The 26,476-nt window shown below is 42.6% G+C and overlaps 1 protein-coding gene across 7 annotated transcripts in view; it reads right to left on the reverse strand.

Annotated features, from left to right (window-relative positions):
• Positions 1-315: 315 nt before the first annotated feature.
• plekhg5b (pleckstrin homology domain containing, family G (with RhoGef domain) member 5b) overlaps positions 316-26,476 on the reverse strand; it is a 70,063-nt gene continuing 43,902 nt past the window's right edge. For all 7 annotated transcript variants that reach the window (XM_029280665.2, XM_065961195.1, XM_065961193.1 and 4 more), the window contains 18 exons: positions 26,211-26,310; positions 25,923-25,983; positions 25,522-25,613; positions 25,297-25,433; positions 23,467-23,633; positions 10,050-10,235; positions 8,661-8,834; positions 7,011-7,109; positions 6,668-6,868; positions 6,107-6,217; positions 5,853-6,002; positions 5,624-5,761; positions 5,418-5,537; positions 5,129-5,261; positions 4,737-4,852; positions 4,479-4,639; positions 2,638-3,630; positions 316-1,708 (listed from right to left, as the gene is read on the reverse strand). In XM_029280665.2, coding sequence (XP_029136498.2) covers positions 1,699-1,708; positions 2,638-3,630; positions 4,479-4,639; positions 4,737-4,852; positions 5,129-5,261; positions 5,418-5,537; positions 5,624-5,761; positions 5,853-6,002; positions 6,107-6,217; positions 6,668-6,868; positions 7,011-7,109; positions 8,661-8,834; positions 10,050-10,235; positions 23,467-23,633; positions 25,297-25,433; positions 25,522-25,613; positions 25,923-25,983; positions 26,211-26,310 — 3,149 coding nt within the window. In that variant the 3' untranslated portion in view covers positions 316-1,698. The remainder of the gene's footprint in view (positions 1,709-2,637; positions 3,631-4,478; positions 4,640-4,736; positions 4,853-5,128; positions 5,262-5,417; positions 5,538-5,623; positions 5,762-5,852; positions 6,003-6,106; positions 6,218-6,667; positions 6,869-7,010; positions 7,110-8,660; positions 8,835-10,049; positions 10,236-23,466; positions 23,634-25,296; positions 25,434-25,521; positions 25,614-25,922; positions 25,984-26,210; positions 26,311-26,476) is intronic.

Here is a 26,476-nt window from a genome sequence, read left to right on the forward strand (position 1 = left end):
CTGAATTCCTGGAATGGACACTGAACTTATGACTGCTGTGTAACTTCATAAATAAATACCTCAAACAGTATTTTGTTCATCAAAGAGGGGGCATAAACTTAAGTTAACTTGTTATCACATGCATCATTAGTGACAGCTTTCAGGACTCTGATTGCACTCTGGATGTCGACTTTCTTACACCATCTTTGTTTAAAATAAAGAAACAAGAGCAGGAGAGACATGCGACCAGTTCATGTCGGTTTTTTTTTTTTTTTTAATATCATTCACACTCCGCTCACAGCACAACGGATGAAACCATCAGAAGAGGGACCGTAATGTATTTCAGCCTCTTTTATTTCTGTAAGACACTTTTAAAGTCATGATTTTGGTTCATAGCACATTCATGCCTGGCAAAAATAATTAAGACTACATCGACAACAAAAAAGAATGTACAGATGATGGAAGCAAATAATATAAACAATATCTTATATATATAAAACATAGCAGGCATAATAAATATTACACTTAAACAAAAAAAACTAAAGAAGTAAACAGAGTTAACCTATTTTGGTTTGCCGATGTTTGGAAGAGAGAAATCACTGATCTGAGAAATGTTACGATCTCCTGGGTGAAAAAAGCAGCTCTGCAGATTCATTCGGTACAAACGATCAACCCAAACTGTTTTTTTTTTTTTGTTCAACCTCTTGTTAGTGTCACCATCACAAAGAAAGACGAGAAATGCAAAACGTGCTCCAAAACTTGTTCTTTTTTACTCTGACTGGGGGGGTGTGACATGTACACTTTGTGCGAGCGGTTTGAAACATTTAGGGCCTCGGGAGAGAAAATACACTCATGCCAGGGTGTGAATAGTGCAGGAAAATCCCCCCACAAAAAACCTTAATGCAACCGTTTTCAGTCATTATTCAGATATAGTAGCTCCACGTATCAAGGGGCATCAGTCTGTGTCTTTGGGTGCACTTTGTCTTCTTTCTGCTCTGTAGGTCTTTATTCTTTGGGTGTGCTAGCATGCTCACAGGAGATGGTGAATCAGTTTTGGTTCAGTCAGGAATTAAAGGACCTTTTTTTTTCCCATTCATTCACACATTCACATTCAAACACACACACGTCTGTACACAAACCAATAATTAACTCAAATTCATCGTGACTGTTAATGTAAGTTCACTCCTTTTTTTTTAGTGATTCTTCTACTTAACAAAGATAACTGTGCAATTTTTTTTTCTTTTCTTGAAGCAAAACCGGGAGCAGTACAAATATTAGGAGGAAGTCCCGGGTGCTGTTTTTTCCTCGTGTAGAGAGAGCGTTTTCAAGTCTTAGCGTCCCTCGTTTTTGAGGTTTCGGAGGGGGATGCAGATTTCAGCTCCTCTCCGGTTCAGAGTGCAGGGATGGTCCACATTTAGAAAGTCCCAGCTCCTCCTCCTCCTCCTCCTCCTCCTTTTATGCTACTTCCGTTGCAAAGTGCAAGCAGTTACTGTGTCTCTCCGCCTCTCCCTTCCAATCCAAAAAAAAAATCAGAAACCAATGCAACAGCACAAAATAGGATTGTTGTTGTCCAAATGCAAAAGTGGTACGATCAGTGTCCAAAACACCAACAGGAAGGGAGAGGGCCGCAAGAGAGAGAGTGCATTTGTGTCTCAACTATTTCAGTCCATCGAAGCAAAACAAGTGTTGTTCCTTTATTTCCACCGTCAGCTGGAGCGGTTATACCTCCCTGGGAGAGAAAAAAGACAAAACGACATTAATGCACAGACTTCTTAGATGAAAGGATCATGTTTTATCTAGAAGCACACTTCTATAAATTTAAGAAACAGGAGCATTTTGGGACGAACACTTGAAAAGTAAATACTAAGGATACTCTTTAATGAGGATACCAGTTTTTTGTAACCTCATTAAAGATTTTCCTGACGACTTTATGGTCTCAATTGCGATTTCCACTCCTTCTTCAATATCCCATGATGTTTTTAGAGGAAAATCAATCTAGTGTGAACTCTGTCCTCCAAACATTATCACTTTAAGTTACTAAATGTTGACGCTTTCAAAGAGGAGTCCACAAAACAAAGTCTATTAGGACACCGTATTACCTCACTACCATATTGCACTTTATGCCTATTCATGTTTGTACTGCACCTTTGTTGCTCTTTTGCACTTTTTTGGTTAGAACGCCAAATACATTTCGTTGTCTCTGTACTTGTACTCTGCACAATGACAATAAAGTTGAATGTAATTGAATCTAAACTATGAGGGGGGAATAGCTAGCCTTGCTCTGTAAGAAAATCCCCCTCACAGCACCTGTACAGCTCTGACAATAACATTATTTTAATCAGAAAAAAAAAATCAACAACAGCTGTCAAACATGTGGATTGAGGGCGTTACAAGCTGGACTCTATCTTGTCCAGTTGCTTTTTCTTTTTGGAGATTTTATGAAGCAAACAGCATGTGAAGTGTTGAGCTTTAAAGTTGATTCTGTTCAAATTAGACAGCTGAAGTCTATTCATTAGCTGTGAGTTAATTCTGAGCCTGACTAGAGTCTGTGTTTGCTTCACAGAAGTGATAAAAGAAAAGAACTGATCATTTTGTGTTTGAATGTTTCCTTCAAAATTATTAAATTCAAAACCCAGTTTAATAACGGTGTGGACTTACGATGCAGTGAGGGTGGAGTTGAGGACCAGAGTGGTGCGTATCCTGTACAGCTGAGCCAGCGTTAGCTTCTTGTGCTGCTGAGCCTGTGACTTCCTCTTCTTTGGTGACATTTCCCCTGAATCACTGGTGGCTGTTGACTCCTTTTTCCTATCGAGCCCACCAGATGGAGCCGTTTCCCCGTCGGAGCTGGTGTTACTCCCTGTTGGTCCTGCAGCTGCCCTTTGCCCCCGTCTGGCCTCCGCCCTCCTCAGGGTGGCACACAGTTTGTCAGTGGGCATGCTAACACTCAGGCTGTCGTCTGACTGGTCGAGGTCGCTGGAGAAAATCTCCAGGCAGTTCTTCCCGAGCTCCAACATGCTTTTACTGTGTGCGAGAGGTGACGAGTTTGTGTCCCTGTGTTCTGATTGGTCCTGAGGCTCGTCGCTGAGTGAGTATTTGTGGGTGAAGGTCTTTCCGTAGAGACGCTGCAGCAGGTTGTCCTCGGAGCGGGATAAAGTCAGAGTGGACAGCCTCTGGAGGCAGTGAGGACGGGGCTGAACGTGAGGCCGCCGCCGAGGTTTAGACGACTGGATTACAGACAGTTGAGACCCCAGCGAGGCCGCATCCTCCTCCTCCTCATCCTCCTTCTCCTCATCAGCCTCCTCTAATCCTCCGTCTTCCTCCTCCTCCGTCTCCTCTCCTTCGCTCTGACCCGGCTGAGGCTGGAGTTCTCTCAGGAGGGACTCGGGGGAGAGGGTCCCGTAGGCGCTGTCCATGGAGAGGGAGCGACACTGGGGGTCCAGCTCCTCGCCGTCCGGCCCCGTCTCCGAGTAAACGTTGGAGTGGACTCTGTGAGACTGTTGGACCTCAGAGCTTTCAGAAAGGGGAGAAGATTCATCAGAGTCCGTTTTATCGGCTCCCTGCAGGTTCATGTTGGCGGCGGGAGGTTGCTGAAGACCTCCTGGTTCATCGATGTCCATCACTGACAGAGTCTCTGTGGAGCCGTCCGATTGACTGAAAGGAGATGGTAGGTTAACCGTCAGGCATCAGTTTAATTTAAAACCCTCTTAAGTCATTAAGTACAAAAATGTCCACTTACAAAAAAATGCTATAAAAATAGAACAGATTAATAGTTTTTTCTATTTTTTTTTTTGCATAAATCTCTTAAACAACTCCAGCCCTGCTCAAAAATATCAAATATTGAGTATATATATCAGGAATTTAACCCTTTAAATGCCAGTTTGATTACATGATTCTGGCATTTAAAGGGTTACAGACCTGATAATTATTCAATATTTGATGGCGGTAAAATTTGACCAAATGGATAAAAATGTCCTTAGTGATGCATGAGGGTTAATTGGCAGGTAACAAGAACAACAAACTTGAAGCTCACCAGAAGGTGTTTAGTACAAGAACCAACAAATCTGTAATCCTGAGGCTACGCTGACTCTCTAAGACTGTGTTGATTAAATCTTTTCACTTGCATTGAGAACAGATCGTTAGCGGCATTCAATTCAAATTAGTGAGAAAAGGTTGAAGTTGCTCTTTTCTGATGTGAATCGTAAAATGTGTTTTACGATTGCAAGAATCAGTTTTTACTCCTGACAGGTATTGTTCTTAACAACACACAGGAGAAGATCAATACCACTCTTCTCTTTATATTGAATGGAAGTCAAAGCCCTCTGAAAATGTATTTTTCATATGATACAGTAAAGATCTTTTGATATCCTGTAGCGAGTTAGTCAGGAGGCTTTCCCAAAACGTTGAGCCAATACGTCCACATACGCTTCCACTAGAGCTAAATGTCAAATTCTTTCTTATTTGACCCAGACAACAAAGTAATTAGCCGTTTTTCGAAGTACCTTGAGTTGGGCTGCACTTTGTGCGTCAGACATGGGGAACTGGCAGTGGAGTTGCTGCTCTCTTCTCCCTCCTCGTCCTCTTCCTCCAGTCGGTCAGAACATCTCTTCAGTCTGTTCTTCTGTCGGAGGATCTCCTCAGTGCGGAGCCTCTGGAGCTGATTCTGCAGCACGGCGGAAAAAAAAACATTAAGAAAGCTGTCTCTTCATCTCTTTTTCTCAGACAACATTTATTGCAGAGACATGAAGTGGCTCTCCCACCTGGACGTTGCAGATTGCATCGATCCAGCTTCGCCCCTGGGTGGCGCTGTTGGCTTGGAAAGTGTAGGCAGCCACGGCACTCTTGAACTCGTTGAGGTAGATGAGGATGAACGAGCCTACAGAGAAAAAACAACATGAATGATTATTATCACCACCACTGGTCTTAGAATCTTTTTAAACCTCAGGGAGTTTTTACAGCTTTTTATTCACACTGAAATTATAAATCCATCAAATGTACAAGCCGGGAATCAATTCATAAATTTAAATCCTGAATATTTGGTTTGATAAAGATTCTCAAAAGTGGAAACTTACAGCTTTAGTATTTTTTATATACACATGTTAGTATAATTTGAAAACAACAGCTGACTCCCAGTCTTCCTGTCATCACTCACCGGGGTCTTTGAGCTCCTTACAGACGACGTTGTGAATGAGGAGAGGCTGCCGGATGATCTTGATTTTCTCCACTTTTTTCACAGGCTTCGTTATCAGCAGCAGGTCAGTGAAGAGGACACAGTGGACGTCCATCTGTAGAAGACATCAAATCATCTCAGGTCTGACAGAAAACACTTTGATCGCCAACTGTTTTATGTGAAACGTGAGGCCACTTGCAAAAGCCGATGAGAGAAACCAGATGTTTGGGGGTCTAAAGACAAAAAAAAAAAAAGAGTGAGTCAGACTTACCCGACTGTCTTTGCCCTCTTTCATCCTCAGCGCTCCCTCCAGATGCAGCTGTCGGGTCTCCTCCGGTGACGTTCCTCTCATGGGAGCCATCAGGTCGAAGCGGTTGTACTCCTTAAGGATCTGGAAACAAAAAAAGATGAAAGCGTGAAGCTGGATCCCCACTTGAAGTTGAAGAAATCACCGGAGCTTCATAAATCATTCCTCACCTTCTCCACCTCCTCACTGCTGCCCTCTACAGCCTCGTAGGAGTCAATGCGGGCAGAGATGGTGGCCAGCTTCTGTCGCTCCTGACGCTGTCGCATCTGAGAGTCCACGCTGTTGATGAAGCCCTCGACTGCAGCCACCTTAGGGAGAAGCAGAACAGAAATACTCTCACATTCTGAAGGTTTTTAAGAAGTTAAAGGCGGCGAGTAAACGCATGTTCTCCGTCCTCACCATGCTGTTGACGATGTCTCGGGCGGACGGCTCGTCCGTCTTCTTGAGTATGCTCTTCAGCAGGAGTGGATATTTGGTGAGTCTCTGGTGAGGCTTTGCCAGCATGTCGGCCAGCTTCAGACGGTTACACTTCTTATCAGTCTCCGCCCACTGAATGAAGCGACACAAAGACGGGAAATTAAACATCTAATGAGCCAGAAAACAAACAAAAGGAGTGAGTTTGGAGTACTTAGTGTCAAAGCGAGAGAACTGACCGTGACGTAGGTCCTGAAGAGCTCGTTGTCCCTGAGAAGTGTTCGCATGTACTCCATGCAGCCCTCCTCCTCCATACAGTAACGGATGTACGGCTGGAACCTGGAGCCGAACTGAACACGCAAACACAAACACAGACGTGCATCAGACAAACGACGAACATCAACACAACACTGTTACATCCCGTTTCCATCACAGGAAATTTACACCAAGAGACCAGGAACCTTTGGAGGGCCTTAAGTCTTAGGTCTTAAGTAAAAGGAACTTTGGGGGGGGGGGGGGGGGGGGGGGGTGGGTGTGTCTTACAGCAGTGAACATTTCTGATTGATCCTGAACTCACTGCGGAAATTAAAGCTACTGTTTTAAAAACCTGCATCTATGAAGAGATAGTTCTGTGTTTTGTTGATGGATCTCATTTGGGTTCAGTTTATAATCCATACTGGAACAACTCAGTTATTAAAACCACTCATCTGGCACTGACTTATGAAGACAATGACTGTAAGGAAGTCATGGTTTCTCGATAGCACTGAGCCTTCGGAGGTGGAATATATTTTTCAACTGACCGTCTTGAAGCCGTGGTGCAGGTCTGTGGGGTCGAGCAGAGCCCGGGCCCGCCTCGCCTTCTCCAGGACCGGCAGCATGACCTGGTTCCACAGGGACGTGTGGAGGCAGATGATCTCCTGGATGTTGCTGAACATCTTGGAGGGCTCCACCTCCGTCAGCAGGCCGCTCTCCTGCAGGTTCAGCAGCCCACTCAGGAACAGCTGCGAAGAGAGACGGAAAACAAGTTTGAGATAAGAGTTTTCATTGTTCATTGTGTCTCTTCATATCTCAGTCCAGAGGACGTGAGTTCATCTTACACAACACGTATCAGCATCTTTATGTGTCAGCAGATACAGCACTTACATCAGTGATGACTCTCAGTTTCTTTATGTATGTGGCCTCTGTGTGCAGCAGCTCCCATATCGCCTCCTGCTGGTGGAACTGTCGCCTTGTCAGTACAGTCTGCAGACAAACACATTCACATCATATGATTAAATCACACGCGTATACAACCATTCTTCTTCCTGATCACAGCTGTCACGACTTTTATCTTTTGACCATCTTATACTGCTCAGTGTGAGAAGTGTTTGAAACAGGCAGAAGACAAATAAACAGCACATGAGTTTCACAAAAGCTCATATTCAAAAGAGTTGACTGAATGTTGAGCATGACAGAAACACAGTTATAATGAGAAAAGGAAAGAAGGGCTTGAAAAGAGGCTGAGAGGTTCCTGGTGATGATACCTGCCATATGTTTGATGAACATTTCAAATGCAGAGAAAGTTGAAACGTTTGAACAAGCGGGTAAAGAGAGAGGTATGGGTTGGTGATGAAAGAGTCTTCTGTTACTGATGCACTTCATGGACTTTATAGAATAATGAATGTATGGATTTATTCTCTTCTGTCCTTTATGTTGAGATTTGGAGGAGAAATTTAACAAAATATAAATATTACATAAAAAAAAAAGTAATCTTCCCTCTGCTTAAAAAGAGTCCTCACCAGATAAATCCTATTTTAACTGACATGATGTCATGCATACATTAGTCACTGTATGTATTTGTTTATGTTATGTTCATGCCTGTATACAATTTAAATAGTTAGATCTCCATTCAGCCCATCTATATTGGTATGAGATCACATCTTGTGCCATTACACGCTTCAGTTTGTTGTTGAAAAGTCTGAAAAATCAAAGTGGTAAAAATGCAGTGAGGCCTTTTTTGGCACTTAAAAACTTGTCATTAGAAATTATGCACTTTAGCATGATGTATTTGTATTTGTTTCTGCGTCCTGTTACTTCTTAAGTGTAGTATTTGTGCAGACACTTATTGAGTACCATGAGATGAAGTGATCTGAATCAAATGGAGATTTGAATTGAACTGACTTTATGTAATGAAGGAAGCTAACTGACATTTCTAACCTGATTATGTGACACGTGGAGTTTAGCAGCAGCGGGAGTCATTAATGTGTCTTATATAAGTTGTCATCAGAGGAGAACATGCAGCATGATGTACAGCAGCTGAGCAGTGCTACGGCTCTGCTGTGTGATAAATTCAATAAACATTAACAGCGTGCGATGGCTCTTATCGTTCACGTTGGTATGCAGAGTATCTGACAAGCAGTTTCACATTTGAAGCTGCATGATTCTGGGAACAAGGAGCATCGGGGCCGGTGTGACAAAGATAAATAATCAAACCAGGAAGCAGGATGCCGGCATGTTTATATTCTGTGTACACGTAACTAAACTGAGTGTTTAAAACTGTGGACATGCCCCGAGGCAGAAGACTGAGTGACACTTCAAGTAAAAGCTTAAAGGTCAGAGAAGTGACAAGGTTAGGGTTTTTTTGCTTTCTTAATGTTGTGAAGATATTCACATACATTTAGTGTGGTGCAGCTGCTGGTAATTGTTCGATTTCTAGGCAGGGATTAAGACATCTCCTAAAATGACTTACAGGAAAAATCATCAGTCACACTACTGTGAGTTCATTATAAAAAATGTTAACAGTGTGCTCTGTACCTCCGAGTTGTCCAGCAGCTTCTGCCAACTGTCCTCCATCACCAGGTTGGTCTCCTCCACCTTCTCCTCCTCCCACGAGTCCTGGTGGAAGGAGAGCTGCCGCGGCACCTTGGGAAAACCACACTGCGTGTAGGTGTGCAGCTTGCTCTGGAGCTGCTCCAGACGGTCCAGCTCCTGTAAACAGAAACAGAACGATTTCAATTAAAAACAAGTCTTTAGTAGTTTAAATGAGGTTAAGAGCACTAACAGCGAAAATTGAAAGTAACTGCCCTTTTGTGTTTGAGTTATTGTTCACTTCAAACTGTAAGTGAAAGATGAGTCCATGCATTAGCATATAAATCCCGTCCTAACTGGCGCCTTAATTCTTAAATCCAACAGCAGCTCCTATTCAAGCCTTTGTTCAGCCTGCAGGGCCTGATGTAGTTATGAAAATGAGCTCTGTGCATTGAGACCACTTTAACAATAGAAGAGGGGGGAGTGGGGGCAAAAGCTGCAGCATGGAGAGTGGGGAGGAGAGGGGGGGGGGTGCACGGACCTGTGGTTTATGGACCGTGACACCTAACGTTCATGTACAACAAATTTCAAGTTCAGCACTCCTTTCAGAGTTGGGTGAAAGCAGAGGCTGACAGTTGTTCAGCAAAAACACTATGGAGGGTGCAGGAGGTCCTGGACCTGGTGTAGGAACTTTGGCTCTGGAGGGGTTAAACGAGACACTCGGGGTGAATGGAGATGAGGCCGGTGGTGACAGGTGACTGACAGATACTGTCTCTGTGTGACATCTGCTACTGTTGCAGAGTGTGAACTCAGAAGAAAAGGACAACAAAGGGAGTGTGTGTGTGTGTGATTTTACTTTACAAAAGAATGAAATGGATTTCTTTTTGTTTAAAAGTAGACAAAGAAAACGTTGGACACTTTGGGGATTTCTTATTTATGTTAATTTATATCGGGAGTCTGCTCCTTCCTTCCTTTTGCGAGGCTGAGTTAGCACACCATAGAACAATGAATGCTGTCATCTGCATAAAGTAGAAGTTAGTGTTCCCATAATTTAATACTATTCCTTAAAGCCTTCAAGCTTCGACAGAGCTGAGTGAGTCCTTTTCCTCCACCTCCTCCTTTCCTGAGCTGCTGGGAGGAAAGTGCATGAGCCAACAAGTCAGGAGACGTTGAAGGGAAATGACCTCACCAGGACTCGGGGGATCTGGCCTTCTGACCTCCTCCCACTGCTCCTCTGCTACTGTTTCTGTTTGTTTCTGTTTGGTTTTTTTAACGTTGCATGTTTGGGCAAAACACACTCGCCCCCGACTGATAAGTTGCTGTCTTATCGCCCAACAGGAAAAAAAGCAGCACTCTTGAATCTCATTCGTTCACTTCTGCCTGATCGGTTGTTACCTTGCCAAAGAGTCCTGTGTTGGAGCCGAAGAAGCCACTGAAGCGGCTGGCGGCGCGGTTCTTCCAGTTGTCGGGTCCCGCGCCGATGCCGGGCAGAGAGCCGCCGATCTGTCCCAGAGTATCGGGGGTGGGAATATTCGGTTCCCCGAGGAATTCAGTCATGTTCTTCCTCCGCCGCGCCTGTCCCTGAAAAGGGGAAAAAAAAGAGGATCAACTTTACACACTTAGAAAAGAAAATGAAAGAGGTGACACTAGCTAAGTTATTTGGTAATCTCTTGAGGGGGGGGAAGCCCAGAAGTTTCCAGTCAGACGGATGGAAGGAGACAATGAAGGAAAGAGAGAAATGTACACAATCAGGATAAACAGGAAATCAGAGGGGAATTCTGTGCGAGGGATGACATCAGCGGGGCCCGTTACAGCCGTCCTGATGAGCAGACACAAACAGAAGCGGGAAGGACGGCCACTTCCTTGCTCTGAATGCATCATTACATCACAGGGAGCGGGGCGCGAGGTTGTTCCATAAGAACAGAAGGCGCGAGTCTGCCCCATTGTTCCCCTCTTTTTTTTTTCTATTATCAGCCTGTCAGCGGGGGCACCAGCGAGCGGCCACACTCACTTTATGAGCAGCGGCAAAGCAAACAAACAGAGGGCCAGGTCAGTATCTGAGGAAGCAGTTGTTTTTGCCGTTAGAGCGAGGAATCTGCTGCTGCTGCTGCTGGGGAGTCACTCAGGCCACCGACCCCCCCTTAAACTACTGACATGAGGAACTTACATTCCAGGACACTGACACTGCTGCTGCTGAAACTGAGCGACCATTCCAATGAAATTCTTCCGCTGATCACCCCCCGCACACTAACAAACACACACGCACACAATGCCTGCAAAACACCTTTGCCTCTGGCTGTTTGGCTTCACAGACACAAAGGTGAAGATGTGGATGAAGAAGTGGTTCTGACCCCCCCCCCCAACACACACAAAATACACTTAATTAGCAATTTCCACAAGAATAGTAATCTAATTAGAGCTGCAAAGCCTAATTAATTATAAATAATTAGTTTATTTCTTCATTGTTTTAGTCATTTTGAAGCTAAAATGTCAAACCCTTGCAGTTTCCAGCTTCTCAGATGTAAAGATTTGCAGCATTTCTTTGTCATTGTTTTAAAAATGTCGAGAGAACTCTTCTGACTGTTGGCTGTCTGAGTGGAAATGTTTCAGCTGATCTGTTTTTCTTCTCATCTCCTAAAGTGAAATTTTGGTTGTGTGTTGCTGCTGCTGCCAGGTCTCTCTTGTTAAAGGAGATCTCTGACGTCACCGGGATCAAAACTAGAACAAAGTTAAAGAGAACATAGACGTGTACGTCTGTGAATTAAAGCTCTGTGTTGGTTTGAAGAGGCTTTGGGAAATTGTGATGAGAATGATTCCTGATTTATCTGAACAGTTAAGTATCTAAAAATGAGCACATGAAGAGTTCGTTTGAGTCAGTTCAGGAGTAATCCACTCATTCTCCACGTCTCTCCTGTAACAGAATTCTTCTCAAACCCTCCAGACAGCCAAGCCTTTAGATGTAAACACCTTCCATTACTTGTGGCATGTATATAACAGAGTGAAATGTAAATGTTATGAATAGCTTTGGTCAAATTGTTCTGCATTGCTCAGGTTCCCATTTTAGGAAGAGCACCCCCAGACCTTTTTGTGCAAACACTGATCTGGACTAAAAGGCACACAAGTGGGTCCGCGCAGGGTTGCATAACAAGATAGTAAATCTGAGTGGGGGGTCTTGTAGGTTTTCAAACAGCTTTTTATCTTTTTTTTTTTCCTGAATGATTACCAGGGAGGAGAGTGACTTCACTGCAAATAAACACTTTGGCTTTACAACAAAAAAAAAGAGACACTCGACTGAAACCATCATGGAGCAAAAATGAAGGGGCTTTTTCTAGGGCCAAGTGGTCAAGGACACAGGTGTCAGGAAGCGTCCAGACGCCCCCGTGGGACAAACAGGGAAAGTTTGGAACGCCTGTGCTTACAAGTGACACACGGCTGGGCGAAATGAAACCTTGTTAGTTTGTTAGAACAGTCAGCACAAAGATCTGTGTTTTAAAGGTTATAAAGACAGAAAATTGAAGAAACACTCAGCTTTTCTTAGAAGTTCAGCATTTCAAACTTGATATTGGTACAAAGGCAAATCAAAAATGGACTACAAATCAAGACAGTGGTTAATCTACAAGGCCAGGAAGTTGTAATTAAAACAGACACAGGGATGAAAGCTACCAGCAGTTTCCCACCATGCTCACCATTGAAGCCAGAGGCATGTCAAAAGTAACAAAAACCATCCTAATCCTTCAGTTGGATTCATGGATCGCAGCTCATTCTGGAGCCAGCTGCTGCGCTCTCTCAACTTCTTTCCTCCCCTCTCTCTCTCTCTCTCTCTCTCTCTCTCTCTCTCTCTCTCTGTCCTCCCTCGTTCACATCCAAGCCGTCGTGTCCCGTACAGTTCAAGATGCTGAATCAGTCCAAACAACTCTTGAGTGCGAAACAACTTTAACACCACCGCGTTACTCCAGCATCAAGAGACCCGCGTTGAACTTCACGCGGCGTTGAAACGTCCCGTTCCAGCCGACAGGGTCCGGGTTTGCGGTGTCAGTCTGTCGCGTCCTGCCGTGCCCGACAGCAGCGTCTCTTTGAACCTGGGACGTGTCTCTGTCCTGTCCTGCTGCCCGAACAGCCAGTGGTAGCATTTCATGCAGACACTGGGCTGAAGTCATAGCAACCAGGAGGATCCTGCCTCATTGTGTCAGGGCAGGAAAGAGGAGGCAGGGCCAGGGCGGAAGAAAAAAAAACAAAAAACAAGAAGGGAAGGGAAGAAGGAGGCTGGTCTGAATATTTGGAGGTGGAGTCAGGCAGGGTGACAGCTTGGAGGGAGCTCCCTCACCCAAACACAACACACACCCTGGAGCTCCAAAGGGCCAAAAACTCCTCAGGGGCAAAACAAATCTCTCAGGCGTTTAAATAAAAAAACACAATCACTCTGAGTGAATACACATCATATTTTCAGAGCCATCTTTTCACAAACTTATCCAATATCATCTTTTATTCCAAGAAATAATCCCAATTAAACCAAGACAATCACAGAGCGACTACAAACCCGTGTGTCACTTCATTATTTTGTTCTTTCTGATGTGGGTCCACTATTCTTTGTGCTATCTAGAATCACTGTTTGTCCTGGAGACGTTTTAAACAATGCCAAGCTAGCCGGCCAAAACAAGGCGAAAAAGGAATGCCCTGATAACAAGCGAACGGGAAATCCCCTTTGTTTACGTGCATCGCTCAGCGCTTCAATATGCTGCTCATGAGGACGCTGCACCGCGGATAAGCTCAAGTCAGCAACAAGAACGCCTGGAGAGGAGAGTGAGTCTGAATTCATCAGACACTGGAAGATAATGGCCTCCATGCATGTTTAGACGCTGATTTAAGGAACATTAAATCAGCGTACAGAGAATTCATACAAATGATGTCTAGATATGAAGCCATACAAATGTGTGTGGGGGAAAACCCGGGGGAAAAATAAAAGAATACAGTGTGTCGTAATTATTTTAACTGTAAAACATTCTGTTCATTCCTGTGAGAGTTGGATTTATTGCTGCAGGTAGAAACACTGACACAGTTTTTATTTCAGACGTAGACAAACACCGAGCAGCTTTTGGTCGAGTCTGCCTAACTAATTACGTTTACACGGTTGCCCCTGTGCCTGCTGTGTAAACCTGTCAGTCAGAGCTGAGGGCAGAGAGCGCTCCCCTCACAAAGCTGCTCTCTCTCTCTCTCTCTCTCTCTCTCTCTCTCTCTCTCTCTCTCTCTCTCTCTGGGAGATTGTGTGGAGGGTGTGTAAAGAGGAGGGGAGGGAGCAGTCAGGCTAACGATATCAAGCCCCTCACAGCTCTTATCTTATCGCAGAGCTTTGTGGCGCTAACCTTGGCTTGGAAAGGAGAAAATCTTTAAACGGGACCGGATTGTATTAAAAGTAAGTGGTGACAAAGAAAGAGCAAAGAAACCCCTCACAGTCAAACATCACCCCCCCTCCCCCCCCCCATCTCTTTCTGCCCCCTGCTACTGCTTCTATGTTAGTCCACTGATAACAAGTCCCCTTGATCAGGTGGGTTGATTAACGATGGGAAAACAGAGTGACACTGACCTTCCTGAGGGCCTGGACGGACACACACACACACACACACACACACACACACACACACACACACACACCAGGAAATAGCAACTAACAGAAACAACATCACATGCTGCACGTTTCAAGGCCAGAGCAGGTTTGATAATCTAGACCCGCTGACCAACACAGCACAGACTAGGGTTGTCATGATACTAGGAATTTAAACTATGATACAACTGTTATAAAAAAAAAAAATCAAACAGTGTCGATACCATGGCAACGAAAACACACTCCAAGGAACCCAATGTTGGGGAATCTTTTTTTTAATTACCAAAGAGGCAGAGAAACTCCTGCACACTGTCCAAATTACACAAATAAGTTGCCAACATACATATTTTCTTTTTAAGCGTCTGTCATTTTGGATACCATATCGATCATTAAAGTAGCAGACGGTATCGTTTTAAAATCTGTGGAATTGAAAGTATGGAAGTATTGAACATTTTGACCTGAGCAGAGACTGAAGCTTCTTTCAGTGTAAAGAGGTGTCACTGCTCCTTTTTACTGAACCATCATGAGTGGAACAGTGAATGTAATGAGATATCAGCCAGCGTCACACGTCACTCAATACACAAACACACACTCACACTCACACTCACACTCACACTCACACTCTGATGTTTCAGGAGAGCGCTAAGATCAATGAAATCAGCACAAAGGATGATGATTAAACTTTCTCAGTAGATTGCATTAAATTAAAAGATATTAGTGGAGCTTCTCACCTTTGAATTTTCTTGACAAATCCTCTAAATATATCGTCTTATTGTGCAGACAAAGTGTCCAAAACCAAAATATATTTAGTTTACTAGCATGTAATAAAAGGAAAAAAAGCCTTAAGTTTTCACATTTATAAGCTGGGGGGGGAAAAGTGAAGAAATGAAGAAATTGAAAAAAATGAAAAAAATTGTAAATTGATGATCACTTTTTAAAGTAAAGATTTAACACTCATCAATCTTTATTTGTAAAGCGTCAACTCATAATTAATGTGATATTGTCTTTTATTTATAAGTTTTAGGTTATTTTAATTTTCTTATCATCAGTTTTGTTTCTTGTGTTTCCTTTCATTTATTCATATTGTGTGTGGTTTTTTTTGGGCTCATTCATTGATGACTATCTCATTTAGTATGTTGTTAAAAAGTTTTTTTTGTTGGTGGTGGAAAAAAAAGTGACTGTAAACACACAAATCAAAAAGCTTCTGCTGCCTTCATTGGCCTGATGAACACAAACAAAATCACAAAATCAAGTTTCACATGCTTGCCGTGCTAAATCTGCAGTTTACACTGAAAAGTCTGATTGGATCAAAGTAACTCCTTCAGTAACGATCACAATCAGCCTGCGTTTCACACATAAGACCTGTGAGCAAACATCTCACCTGATAGTCTTTCTGTGACAATTTGGTGTCATGAGGAGGCTCCTCAGGGATCTCTGAGTCCACCTGCAGCAGGTCCCAGCTGTGCCAGGACGTCAAGCGACCGAAACGAACCATTCTCCAAGGACACAAAAACTCCCAAACGCTCAGATGAGATGATAATTTAAAAAAACAAATCTAAGTAGGCAAAAAGGTATTTCTAAAAAATAAAGTCAGGAAGAATCCATTGCTAGGAAACCACAAGTGCAGAGAAGCATCATGTGTGTCTGCGAGTGTGTGTCTGATCCTGCAGGTACTCTGCACTGCGGGCCAACAGTCACACACACACACAACAATCAGAAAGGTGTGTTTTCCTCCTGCACTTATCTCCACCTTCAGGCACACGGGGAAGTTCTTTGTTTTTTTCAAACCTCCTCAGCCTTCTCAGCAGGTTGCTCCTCCCACAACATATGGAGGAGAAATAATAAGTTTCTCTTGCACTCAAATTCATAGTCGAAAGTCAAAAACATATTGAAAGTTTTTTCTTTTTTAAAGATGTATTATGGGGCTTTTATTTTGATAGGGCAGTGGATATAGCAGGAAATCAGCGGAGAGAGTTAATAATGACATGCAGCAAAGGAGCCACAGGTCAGACTTGAACCCGGGCCGCCCGCTTGGAGGACTGTAGCCTCTGTACATGTGGCACAACTTTACCGCTAGGCCGTCGGCGCCCCATATTGAATGTTTACAGTCGTGTCAAACTAAGAAATTAAACAACTCTCAGACTGGAGAGGTTCAAATCAAAGTTGATTTCACTTTTCTTTTGCTCAACAATAAAACAGAAACAAAAAAACAACAACTTCCAAGCAGCAGTAGGTGCTGATTCATCATATTTCTAGTGAACATATAAAGGATATGCCTTCTCACTGAGAACTGAAAACATATCCTGCCACAACTCCCATGTAGACCTCTTCTTATTAAACCGTATGATGTGTTTTGGTCGTCTTCGATTAGATTAGAAAACTAATTTGCCAGCTGGTCAACTCAAACACACAGTGAATATTATCAACAGTACAATCACAGAAGACAACAAGTCAGTAAATAACAAACACCATTGAAACCGTTCAGGACGTCCTTCAAGGCTCGTTTTGATGACAAACACAAGAACAACTGAAAGTACTGTTGATTATTTGAATAGATCAGTCACATTTAGCAGAGTACGTTAAACTGTCATTAAATCCAACCAAAAGTCAAAAATCCTGAACTGTTCCCATGGCGGGCGTTCAAACAAAGAAATGAATCAATATCCAGGATGGAGTTCTGGGATTACTTTCCTTTTCCTTTTCAGTCTGATTGAAACAATAAACGGAGTATTTTAATTGTTTCTAGTTTCAAATTATGATCGGCCCTATTAATCAGAGGATCTAGGATGTTCACATTTGTTATTTAATTATCTCCATATTAAATCTTAATATATAATCAGGTGTGTAGGTCATTGGTCTTGCCATGTCTCTGATTTATTCCCGACACATTAACAAGTCAACCACCGATACTTCTCACTCTATTAACACACTGTCCCGCCTGTATTAAAGGAGTCCTCCTGTTTCACTTCACCTCTTCACATTAAACACGGCTAATTCAGCCATTGTCATTCAAAGAGACCCTCTGTGTGATTGTCCCTCTCTGTGAGTCGTCTGATAGGCCGGCTGAGGGACGACTACACACTCACACACACACCAGCCTCCACAGTTGTGTAATGCAGAGAGAGTACAAAGTGTTTGACCCCGTTTGAGAAAGAGGAAATAAATAATGATAATCCGCTTCTGCCATTGTCTTCTTTCCTGCTACACTAAACACACACTGAGTGCGTTGTGTGAGCTGAAATTCAGACATGAATACAATCATCATACATGAATACAGTTTGGAGAAAAAAATACTGCAACTAATGTTGATCTTTATTATTGATGCATCTACAGGTGTTTGTTTTTTTTAAATTGATGGATTCATGGTTTAGTGCCTAATAATAGGCCAACAACTTTTTAGTGGGAGGCTACGGCAGCTAAGCTTCAAAAAGGACAGATTTAAAAATACTTTTTGACCTACTGCAATTGCACTTTATAACGACTCCCCTTTAAGTAAGGACAGAAGACATTTAAACTTTTAAACTTTAGCCTGAGCTGCATATATCAAACTGTATTTTGCACCTGTATATTTGCAGTAACAGCTACTTATGCACATGGACCATCCATACCACTTTTTTATCCTGGCTATGTATTGTGGGCTCATGTTTTTTTGTATGGGTGGTATATGTTGTATATATGTGTTGTGTTGTGTGTTTGTATGTATGCTGGCTGCTGAATCACATACATTTCCCTGCTGGGATGAATAAAGTATATCTTATCTTATCTTATTTTATCTTAACTAATAGTACCATTCAACTTAAGGGGCTGTCTTAAAATATCCTGCTTTTCTAAAAACAAACAAGCTCTTATGTTTTCACTTTTTTAAAGAAGTTGCTTTACAAATCAAGTTATTATAGTATACTTAATGAGTGTATTCAGGGAGCACAGACGCATATGGTGGATCCATTACTCGTCCTGAACCCTCTGGGAAAGCCAAAAACATCGGACTACAAACTGTGGTGTCATTCTCTTCAATGTCTTGTAAGAAAAGTATTCAAAGGAAATTAAAAGATAAAACACGTGCAAAGCTTTTATTAACTTTGCAGAAAATGTCCCGCTCCTTCACTCTTGTATTCATGCTGCTATGGCAACTGATTGCGTGTTACATAAAAAAAGGTCCAACAGTCAGAGTGAGGATCAATGTCCCTGTAGGTGCTTACTGGAAACCACACGGTCCCAGTCTGTCACATTATCTTTATGACGACTGTAAAACTTGCAGTTTCATTTATCGGGAGAGAGGAGCGAGTGACTGATCTGTTCCTGTATGACCCCCCCCCCCCCTCCCCCCCACTAAATACTTTTATAATGCAAACACAATTTTTGTTTGTCCCCTATGTATACAGTTTACAGTTCTGTTTTTACTCAGACCTGACGTCATGTTGCGCTGCATATTGAGCAAAAACATCCTGAGCCCGGATCTCAGGGACAAATGACTTCAGCACAGCAAACAGGTAAAATGAGTCACGGATACCGGAGCGTCTAAGGCGGGAAACAATTAGGCTTTAATTTTAGTTTTATAATTATCAGACTGTATTGTTTTTCATTTAACATGCATTGAAGCTACTGACTTGCTGGATTGGATTTGATGCAATGCTTGGAGGATTCAGGTTGCTTAATTTGTCTTTGCTGTTTTATCTTTAACGTAATGTTCTAACCTGACACTGACCTGACCTTGTCTTATAACAGATAATATACGGCTGATATTGCAAGAGTGTAAAAGGACACATTATTTGCAGACGGTGTAAGAACTGTGCGGCACAGATGGGTGGCGGTGCTTTATGGGAACTATGAGCGAGGTCGGAATGCGTCTTCGACCAATCGCAGAGCCGCGGCCGAGGCTCCCTGTTGCAGGATAATCAATCTGGATCATCAAAGCGCTCTACAGCGTATCACAGCGCTGCCAGGGCCCATAAAATGTAACATGCATGCGATCGTAAAGTTGAAGTACTCTGCAGAGAAAGGACAGAACCTGGCAGTGTCTATCTCTGCAGACTGGCAAAAGCCACCGTGATGCCAAGGAAGAAATCCAGTCACCGGGCAAACGCCTCAACTTCTTCAAGCTAAAAGCTCTCAATTCAATAAAAAAATAAAAAAAGCAGGCACACATGTGTTCTACAGTGAGTGCCAAAGCTGCTGCCATAGAAACCAAAAGACGGCACTCAGCGCCCGCGTGTCCAAGTGGAGCTTTTGTCCTCCAGACAAGCTTTCATAAAACACAGGCTGGCACCCAAAAACAGATCACAGGCTTTCTGCTGCCGAGTCTGTTAAAGACAAAAAGTATCAACAGGCTTTCATGAGCTTTGCTTCTTTAGGTCCAAGACTGAAATGATTTAGGAGTCACTCCTACCAAATGGTTTAACAAAGACAGAGGAATTAGATGTGTTCAGCTGAGTACCAGTGTTCACTCCGCTCTATGTTTCTTGGAATAAAACAATTCCATTGGCCAGGTCACTCTGATCTTTTAACTCAGTGAGGCTGTATCTGGTTATATAATGATTTCAATGGATATGGTCAATAAGAAAAAACAGACATGAAGTGAGAAATCACAATCACAAGGAGCTCAGGAGGATATTCATCTGGCTTGTTTTGTCTGATCACTGATCAGCAGTCAAAGTCCCCAAAACAAAAATATGATGATATATTCTCTCCCAGTACACATTTACCAACACTTCAGCAGATCTTATTATTTAAGAAGCTGGAGCAAGTGTGTTTTTTTATTTATTAAATGTTGACATTAAATATATTAATCTCTGTGTAATAATCTGTTTCATAAGATATATGACACAAAATCCTGCTTGTACACACATGTAATAATCTTTAGACTCATGATGAGCCCAGAGAAATGTTTCCCCTTAGAGAGAAGCTCAAACATCCAAATGACAACCAATCAAAATTGGCGAAAAATGAGGTGCAACACGTCTAGACCATGACATAACTGACTGCTTTAGCTCTACAAAAAGAACTTTTGTAACTCCAGAGTGCAGCAGCAAGAACAACACTGACAGATGCTCATTTTATTTGACCAGATATCTAAAAGACGCACCACGCTCCATTACTGCCCCCCAGAGGCCTGCCAGTGAAATGACATCACCCTTTCCACATTCACAGCCGATACAACTGACAAGTCACTACGTGCAGTGTGGCTACAGAGACATGCTTTGGTAAAACTCTGTGACAACACTCACAGTGCTGGTTGTGTTATGGCACAAACAAAAGAAAGCTCAACCTCTCCACTCAACAACAGGAGGTCAGATAGTGTATGACTACAACTCCGCTGCCCCAGCAACCCCCTCTGTTTACGTCTCTCTGCTTGGTGACTAACACTAATGACGTCTCGCACAGATGGAAGGGCAAATTATTGAACCCGGCCTCTACCTGTTTCCTTGCCCAAAGCATTGATGACATCAACATTAGTCTGTTTACCATGTGTGCACGTGCACAAACTCACCTGCAAGAGGATCTAAACTAGCCTCAGGCGGGCATTTAACGACCACGGATATGTTACAGGCAAGCAATACAGTCTGTAAACTCATGAGCTAACGTGTGTCTGAGCTGATACAATGTCAAACCAACCAATGATCAGCGATGTCAACACTTTTTAACTGTTACAATCAGCGAATGCATCACGTAAGAGAGAGAAACAGACATGCCATGAAGTAAAACTAACAGGTTATCTTTGCACATGTTTGTTCTTTACTGTTCTCTGTGAAGAACCTGATCATGTGCGCGTCAGGGGGACTCACACTTCTGATGCAAAGTCTTATTTTAGCCATCAGTTTTATGATTGACAAATTCATCAATACTACATAGGAGATCTAGTTTGCTCACATAAGATGCACAAGACAGCACCGGGTATAAACAGGGAGGTTTTGAAAGCGTATTACTGTTTTTTGTTTTGTGAATTCTCCAGAATGCGATTGAACAGTCATCACACCTGTTGACATATTATTACTCAAGAAAAGAACATTCATCTTCTTTTTTTTTTTTTTAATTATTTTGGGCTTTTTGTGCTTATTTGATAGGACGATGGACAGAGTAGAAAACCAGGGAGAGAGAGAGAGAGAGGGGAATGACACGCAAGAAAGGAGCCACAGAATTACGTATAGGCTAAGAAACAGAGAAGATGAATTCATGTGTTCCTGGAGTAAATGGATAAAGGAAACAGATAAAGTGGAATAATAACAGGTATATTAAATTAAGAGAGTAGTGAAGGAACAACCCCCCCTCCCCCTGCCCCATTCTATTTATGGTTTTATTTTAATTTTATTATTAATTTTTTTTCTTATTTTATCTTTTTTTTAAATCTTAATTTAATTATCTTTTCTCTCTTCGTACATTTTCTTTGGATTTTTATCTTTCTATTTCTTTATCTTTTTATTCATGTTGTATTCTTGTATGTTTAAAAAAAAAAATATATATATATATATATATATACACATATATATATATATATATATATATATATATATATATAAATGTGCCAGGATGAACAAAATTTGTGATGAAATATGACAACTTGTAATGAAGTAAAACAGCCTGCAATAAAGTATTTAAAAAAAAGAAAAAAAAGAAAGGAGCCACAGGTCAGACTTGAACTTGGGCAGCCTGCTTAGTGGACTATAGCCTCTGTACAAGGGGTGCGACCTACCCTCTAGGCCATCTGCGCCCCATTCATCTATTAAGTGATCCATCTACCCGCACTTGCTCGCGCGTCCTCCAAAGCAGTAAACGTTTTAGCAGCAACTTTGAATCATCACTATGATGATTCAAAGTTGAGTTACTCTTCAACAATTCACAATAAAATTAAAAGTGTTCATATATAATGATGTGTTGAACAGAAACCACAGCTCAGACTGTGGCAGCATTTTGTCTCGTTCATTTTCAAACACAAGGCTGTAATGGGGGGGGGGGGGGGGGGGGGGATTGTTCTTGTTGATTTTAAAAGACGTGGATGAGGATATGACTAACAATAAGCTTTACTGCGGCAGAGGAAACAATGCAGTTCCTTTATGATCCACGTCCTTTGATCGTTAGCGTTGTACATGTAGCTTTAGCCACAGTCTTAAACCAACAGTGCATATGTAATAAAGCCCTTACCTGCATCTTTAATGACCTTTTAAAGAGTTCAACCATCAAAAGTCAGCCATTGGTCTTTGTCTGTATCCAAATCATGGAGCTAAAGCTAGCTAATATAGCTAGCCACAGGAGATAAAAACGGCTAACAGTCGTGACAGGTCAACAGCCTGAGAAGAGAAGCCTTATTTTGTCTGAATTTGAAGCCCTGTTGTCGAAATTTTGGGTTAAATCTGCAGCAATTATTTGTGTGGAGTGACTATGTGCAAGACAGCCGTAACCACGGAGGGCATGACAATAAATAACTGACAATTGTCACCAATTTAATAGCATATTTAAAAAACCTTAGATACAACTAACTTGTTAGCTGCAGCTCGGGTGCTTAAGAATTGTCAGTTTGTCTCAATGCTAAATAATCATCTTTGAGACTCCAGACTCATAGAGGGATTTTTTAACAAGGTCCTTGTATGCCACAGCATGAACCTGATGACCGTCTGCTCTATTTCCATGGCCTGTGTTTGGCAGCCTGCTGGATCGGGTCCCTGCAGTCGGCCTCTCAACATCTTTCGTCGGTAATATAAAAACACTTCCTCTGGCTGCAGGAAGTGTTGAAGTGGCACACAGTGTTCCTGATTGAACTCATCATTATATGAGATTCAGGGGATCAGTCTGCAGCACAGCACAGGGCAGGCTGGCAGGCACGTACATGAATGTGCACACACAAAACACACACACACACACACACACAGAGGCAGCAGAACACTGAAAAGGAAATCCAAAAATACATTCCCAGGGTTCCACTGGACAGACAAAGGGGATGCAAAACAATGAGATCATGATGGGATTATCATGAGATACGACACAAGGCCTCATGGGAGTGAAGGAAGAGGAGGTGAGGTTATGGAAAAGAGAAAAAGGTGTGTCAAAGCAGTGCGAGTCACTGGGTGTGTCCGTGTCTGTGTGTGTGTGTGTGTGTGTGTGTGTGTGTGTGTGTGTGTGTGTGTGTGTGTGTGTGTGGTTTATAGAGGGATGATGTGTGTTGGTTTGATGAGTCTGAGCTGGAGCATCACGTGAAGTTTAATTACTGATTTAATTACTCACCAACAGATCTATGCTTTCTTTGCGTCCCAGTGATCCGTGCTCCACCTTCTCAGTGCCCGGGTTGAGGATGTAGGGGCTCTGACCCGCTGACGGCTTCATGTTGGGCAGACTGAGAGACCGCATGTCCTTCACACTCTGCTCCACCTTCAGCTCATCACCTGCCCGTGCTACACGGAGATAAGAGAAGAAAAAAAAAGATGTTGAGCTGTCTTGCAAAGAGAATGTTTTAAGAATGAAATGAGTTGGTGAGTCCCTGTGACTTCTTCACTGTGAACCAAAGTCTTTATGAATCATGCAATCTCTTGTTGACACACAAAAAAAAATGCTGTTTATTTGAAATACCAAAAGGGAAAATAATTGTCATCATCCTTTTGGAAGTCCCTTAACCCTTCACCCACAGGGGTAAACAGGTGTGGACTGTATAACCTCCGTCTGGTTCTCTGTAACTCCAGACTGCGGTCAGGAGGTGCCAGTTTGGAGGCTGACACTTTCAAGAGAATAGTGATTAGTCACGACACAGGATCTCTTTTATGGAAGGTCTGAAAGGCCCTTTGATCCAGAAACATAAACAGTTTCCACTGAAGCATTATGGGAGGAAAAAGCAGGCAGACGTGCTACTGACGTGTTTCTAAGATTCATGGGAATCTTTGAAGCACATGTTACAGTTTCACTTGTGGTTCTGATAACTTTTAATAATCACACCGTCCACTTTTTTTCCCTCCTGCTCTGAGACACGGGAGGCGTGAGAGGAAACTGTCCTGTTCAGTCATTGTTAGACGAACACTGATAAGAGTATCATGACGTCTAACACGCACCACGCCTGTAAAGTCACAAGACAATGAGGGCTACAATCATCATGATCAACACTTCTACAGCTGCTAGAACTATTTCTTAAATATTTGTTTGCTCTCAGTCCTCTCACACATTTAAAACTAAGCTGTCTTAGTTTCTTCACAGTGGGCTGTTTCGAAACACTGTAAACTGTATGTGTGGATATCAGTCAAATGAAACAATGTTAGCGCTGTGGATCCACCTGATATTATAGAAAACAATAGAATAGAATAGAATTACTTTATTGATCCCAAACTGGGAAATTGTGGATATACTGGTTGAACAGAGGACATTTTTAGAAGCATAAGTATGACTGTATTGGTCAAGAGGTAAGCTAAATATTGACAGCAACAAGAAAATTGTTTTGTGTTCAGGTAAGTTTAAAATAGCTCTCTAGCCCAGTGCAAGTGCAACTCTGCTACAGCGCCGTAAGGAATCTCTGCTGTCATCACGCCGCAACACATTCATATTTCTTTTACACAAAACAATTTGATTCAATTTTCTTTTGAACAGATTAAATGTTGCAGTCGTTTCTGACCACTTCAACATCTCACACTTGACTGTTCCTGCTTAAAGTTAAAACATATAAGCAACATACAAGCCAAAGCCCACAGAAAGAAACAAAAAGGGAATCTTTTGAGCTGATGTTGTGCTCGTGTTTGTGAACGGAGAGCTTCAGTGGAGTTTATAATGCATGTTCTAGTTATTGTTAACAACTGTCAGACAAGAGTTTTCTATGCCTGACGTGTCACTGTTCAGATCTGGCAGGTCTCTTTCTGGTAAATTACAGAAACATTTTTTGTCTGCAGCAGAAATCAGACTGTAGTTATAAATCAGGCCACTCGTTGGTATCCCTCCATATTTAATGAAGCTTCAGTTTGAAGCCTAAAAAGAGGCCACCAGTTGGTAATGGATGTCCCTTAATGATGCAGACAGGGAGGAAGAAGGGGCTGATTCTGTGCAGAAAAGTCCTGTGTGGGCCACACGTGTTGTCCTCACCTTTGACTTTGAGGTAGTGTCCTCCGAAACGGTAGGCCTCGAAATTGAGGGACAGCGGCGTGTTGGACTGATCCAGGAACAAGTCGACCCGGGACAGCTCGATGCCGTTCCTCTCAAACACCGGACCCAGCACCTCTCTACAAACATTCACACACAACACAAAACCTTTAGAGACAACACACTTCAAACTACCTACAAGACATTCCTGCATGGCTGCTCTCTTACCTCAGTGTTTTCTTTTTCATTGCAGGTACTATTTCTGTGTTTATGTCCACGTTGAGATCGAACTTGAGGCTGAAGCACTCCTTGCTGGGGTCCTGCAGGGGGGGGAAAAAACACCCACTGTTAGTTTACACAGGTGGAGCTGCTCGCGCTGTATGTGAGCTCTCAGAGGATCCACAGGGGGGCTCCTTCTGACTACACAGAGCATCATCTTTGATCTCTGTTGCACAGAATAAAGGTTGCTGCTGTCATATGCATGTGTCTGCTTGTTTTGTACACATAAAAGATGCTTCTACATTTAACAGCAGAGATCAGTAGAGTCTTTCAGGGAACAGAAATGAAACTGTAGTATCATGGGTGTTAATGTTGCACGATGCAGCCCACGTGTCTGTCTGATTACTTACATCAGTGTGTCGTCTCCGTGGCTTCTTTTTCACCAACTTCATCCCCCCTGTTTTACGCTCCCTAAAACATTTATACACACATCATCATCACACCTCTGACACTCTGAGACTTAACATATGAGAAACAGCCTGCTTTAAAGTTACTTTTACCACTTTATGCGATCAAAATCTGTCAGAAGACATACAGTACATTTCAGGGCTGCAACTTATGCTCAGCAAGAGAAGAGCTCTAAGGACAGGCATGGCTACAAGAACAGTAGGGATGGAATCACAGAGGGGGTTACCCACCCACGGTCGTTGCTCCCCTCATCCTCTTCCTCCAGGTCGGAGGGGGGGCTGGTGCGCGGGGGACAGGAGCGCGTGGACACGTTTCGAGCCAGGATGGAGGCTAAAGGTCACAAAAACACAGCAGTCATTCCTTCTGTTGGATCACAGCTCAGGCAAACTTTTATTGAAGATTTCAATTGGTCAGGTCAGCCAAATTAAGACAGAATGTTTATTCTTACAGGTTTTGAGACTTCTGCATTCACCCGATCTAAAAATACATGTATTTA

The sequence above is a fragment of the Labrus bergylta genome, chromosome 12 (genome assembly GCF_963930695.1).
Source record: "Labrus bergylta chromosome 12, fLabBer1.1, whole genome shotgun sequence".
Taxonomy (NCBI): domain Eukaryota; kingdom Metazoa; phylum Chordata; class Actinopteri; order Labriformes; family Labridae; genus Labrus; species Labrus bergylta.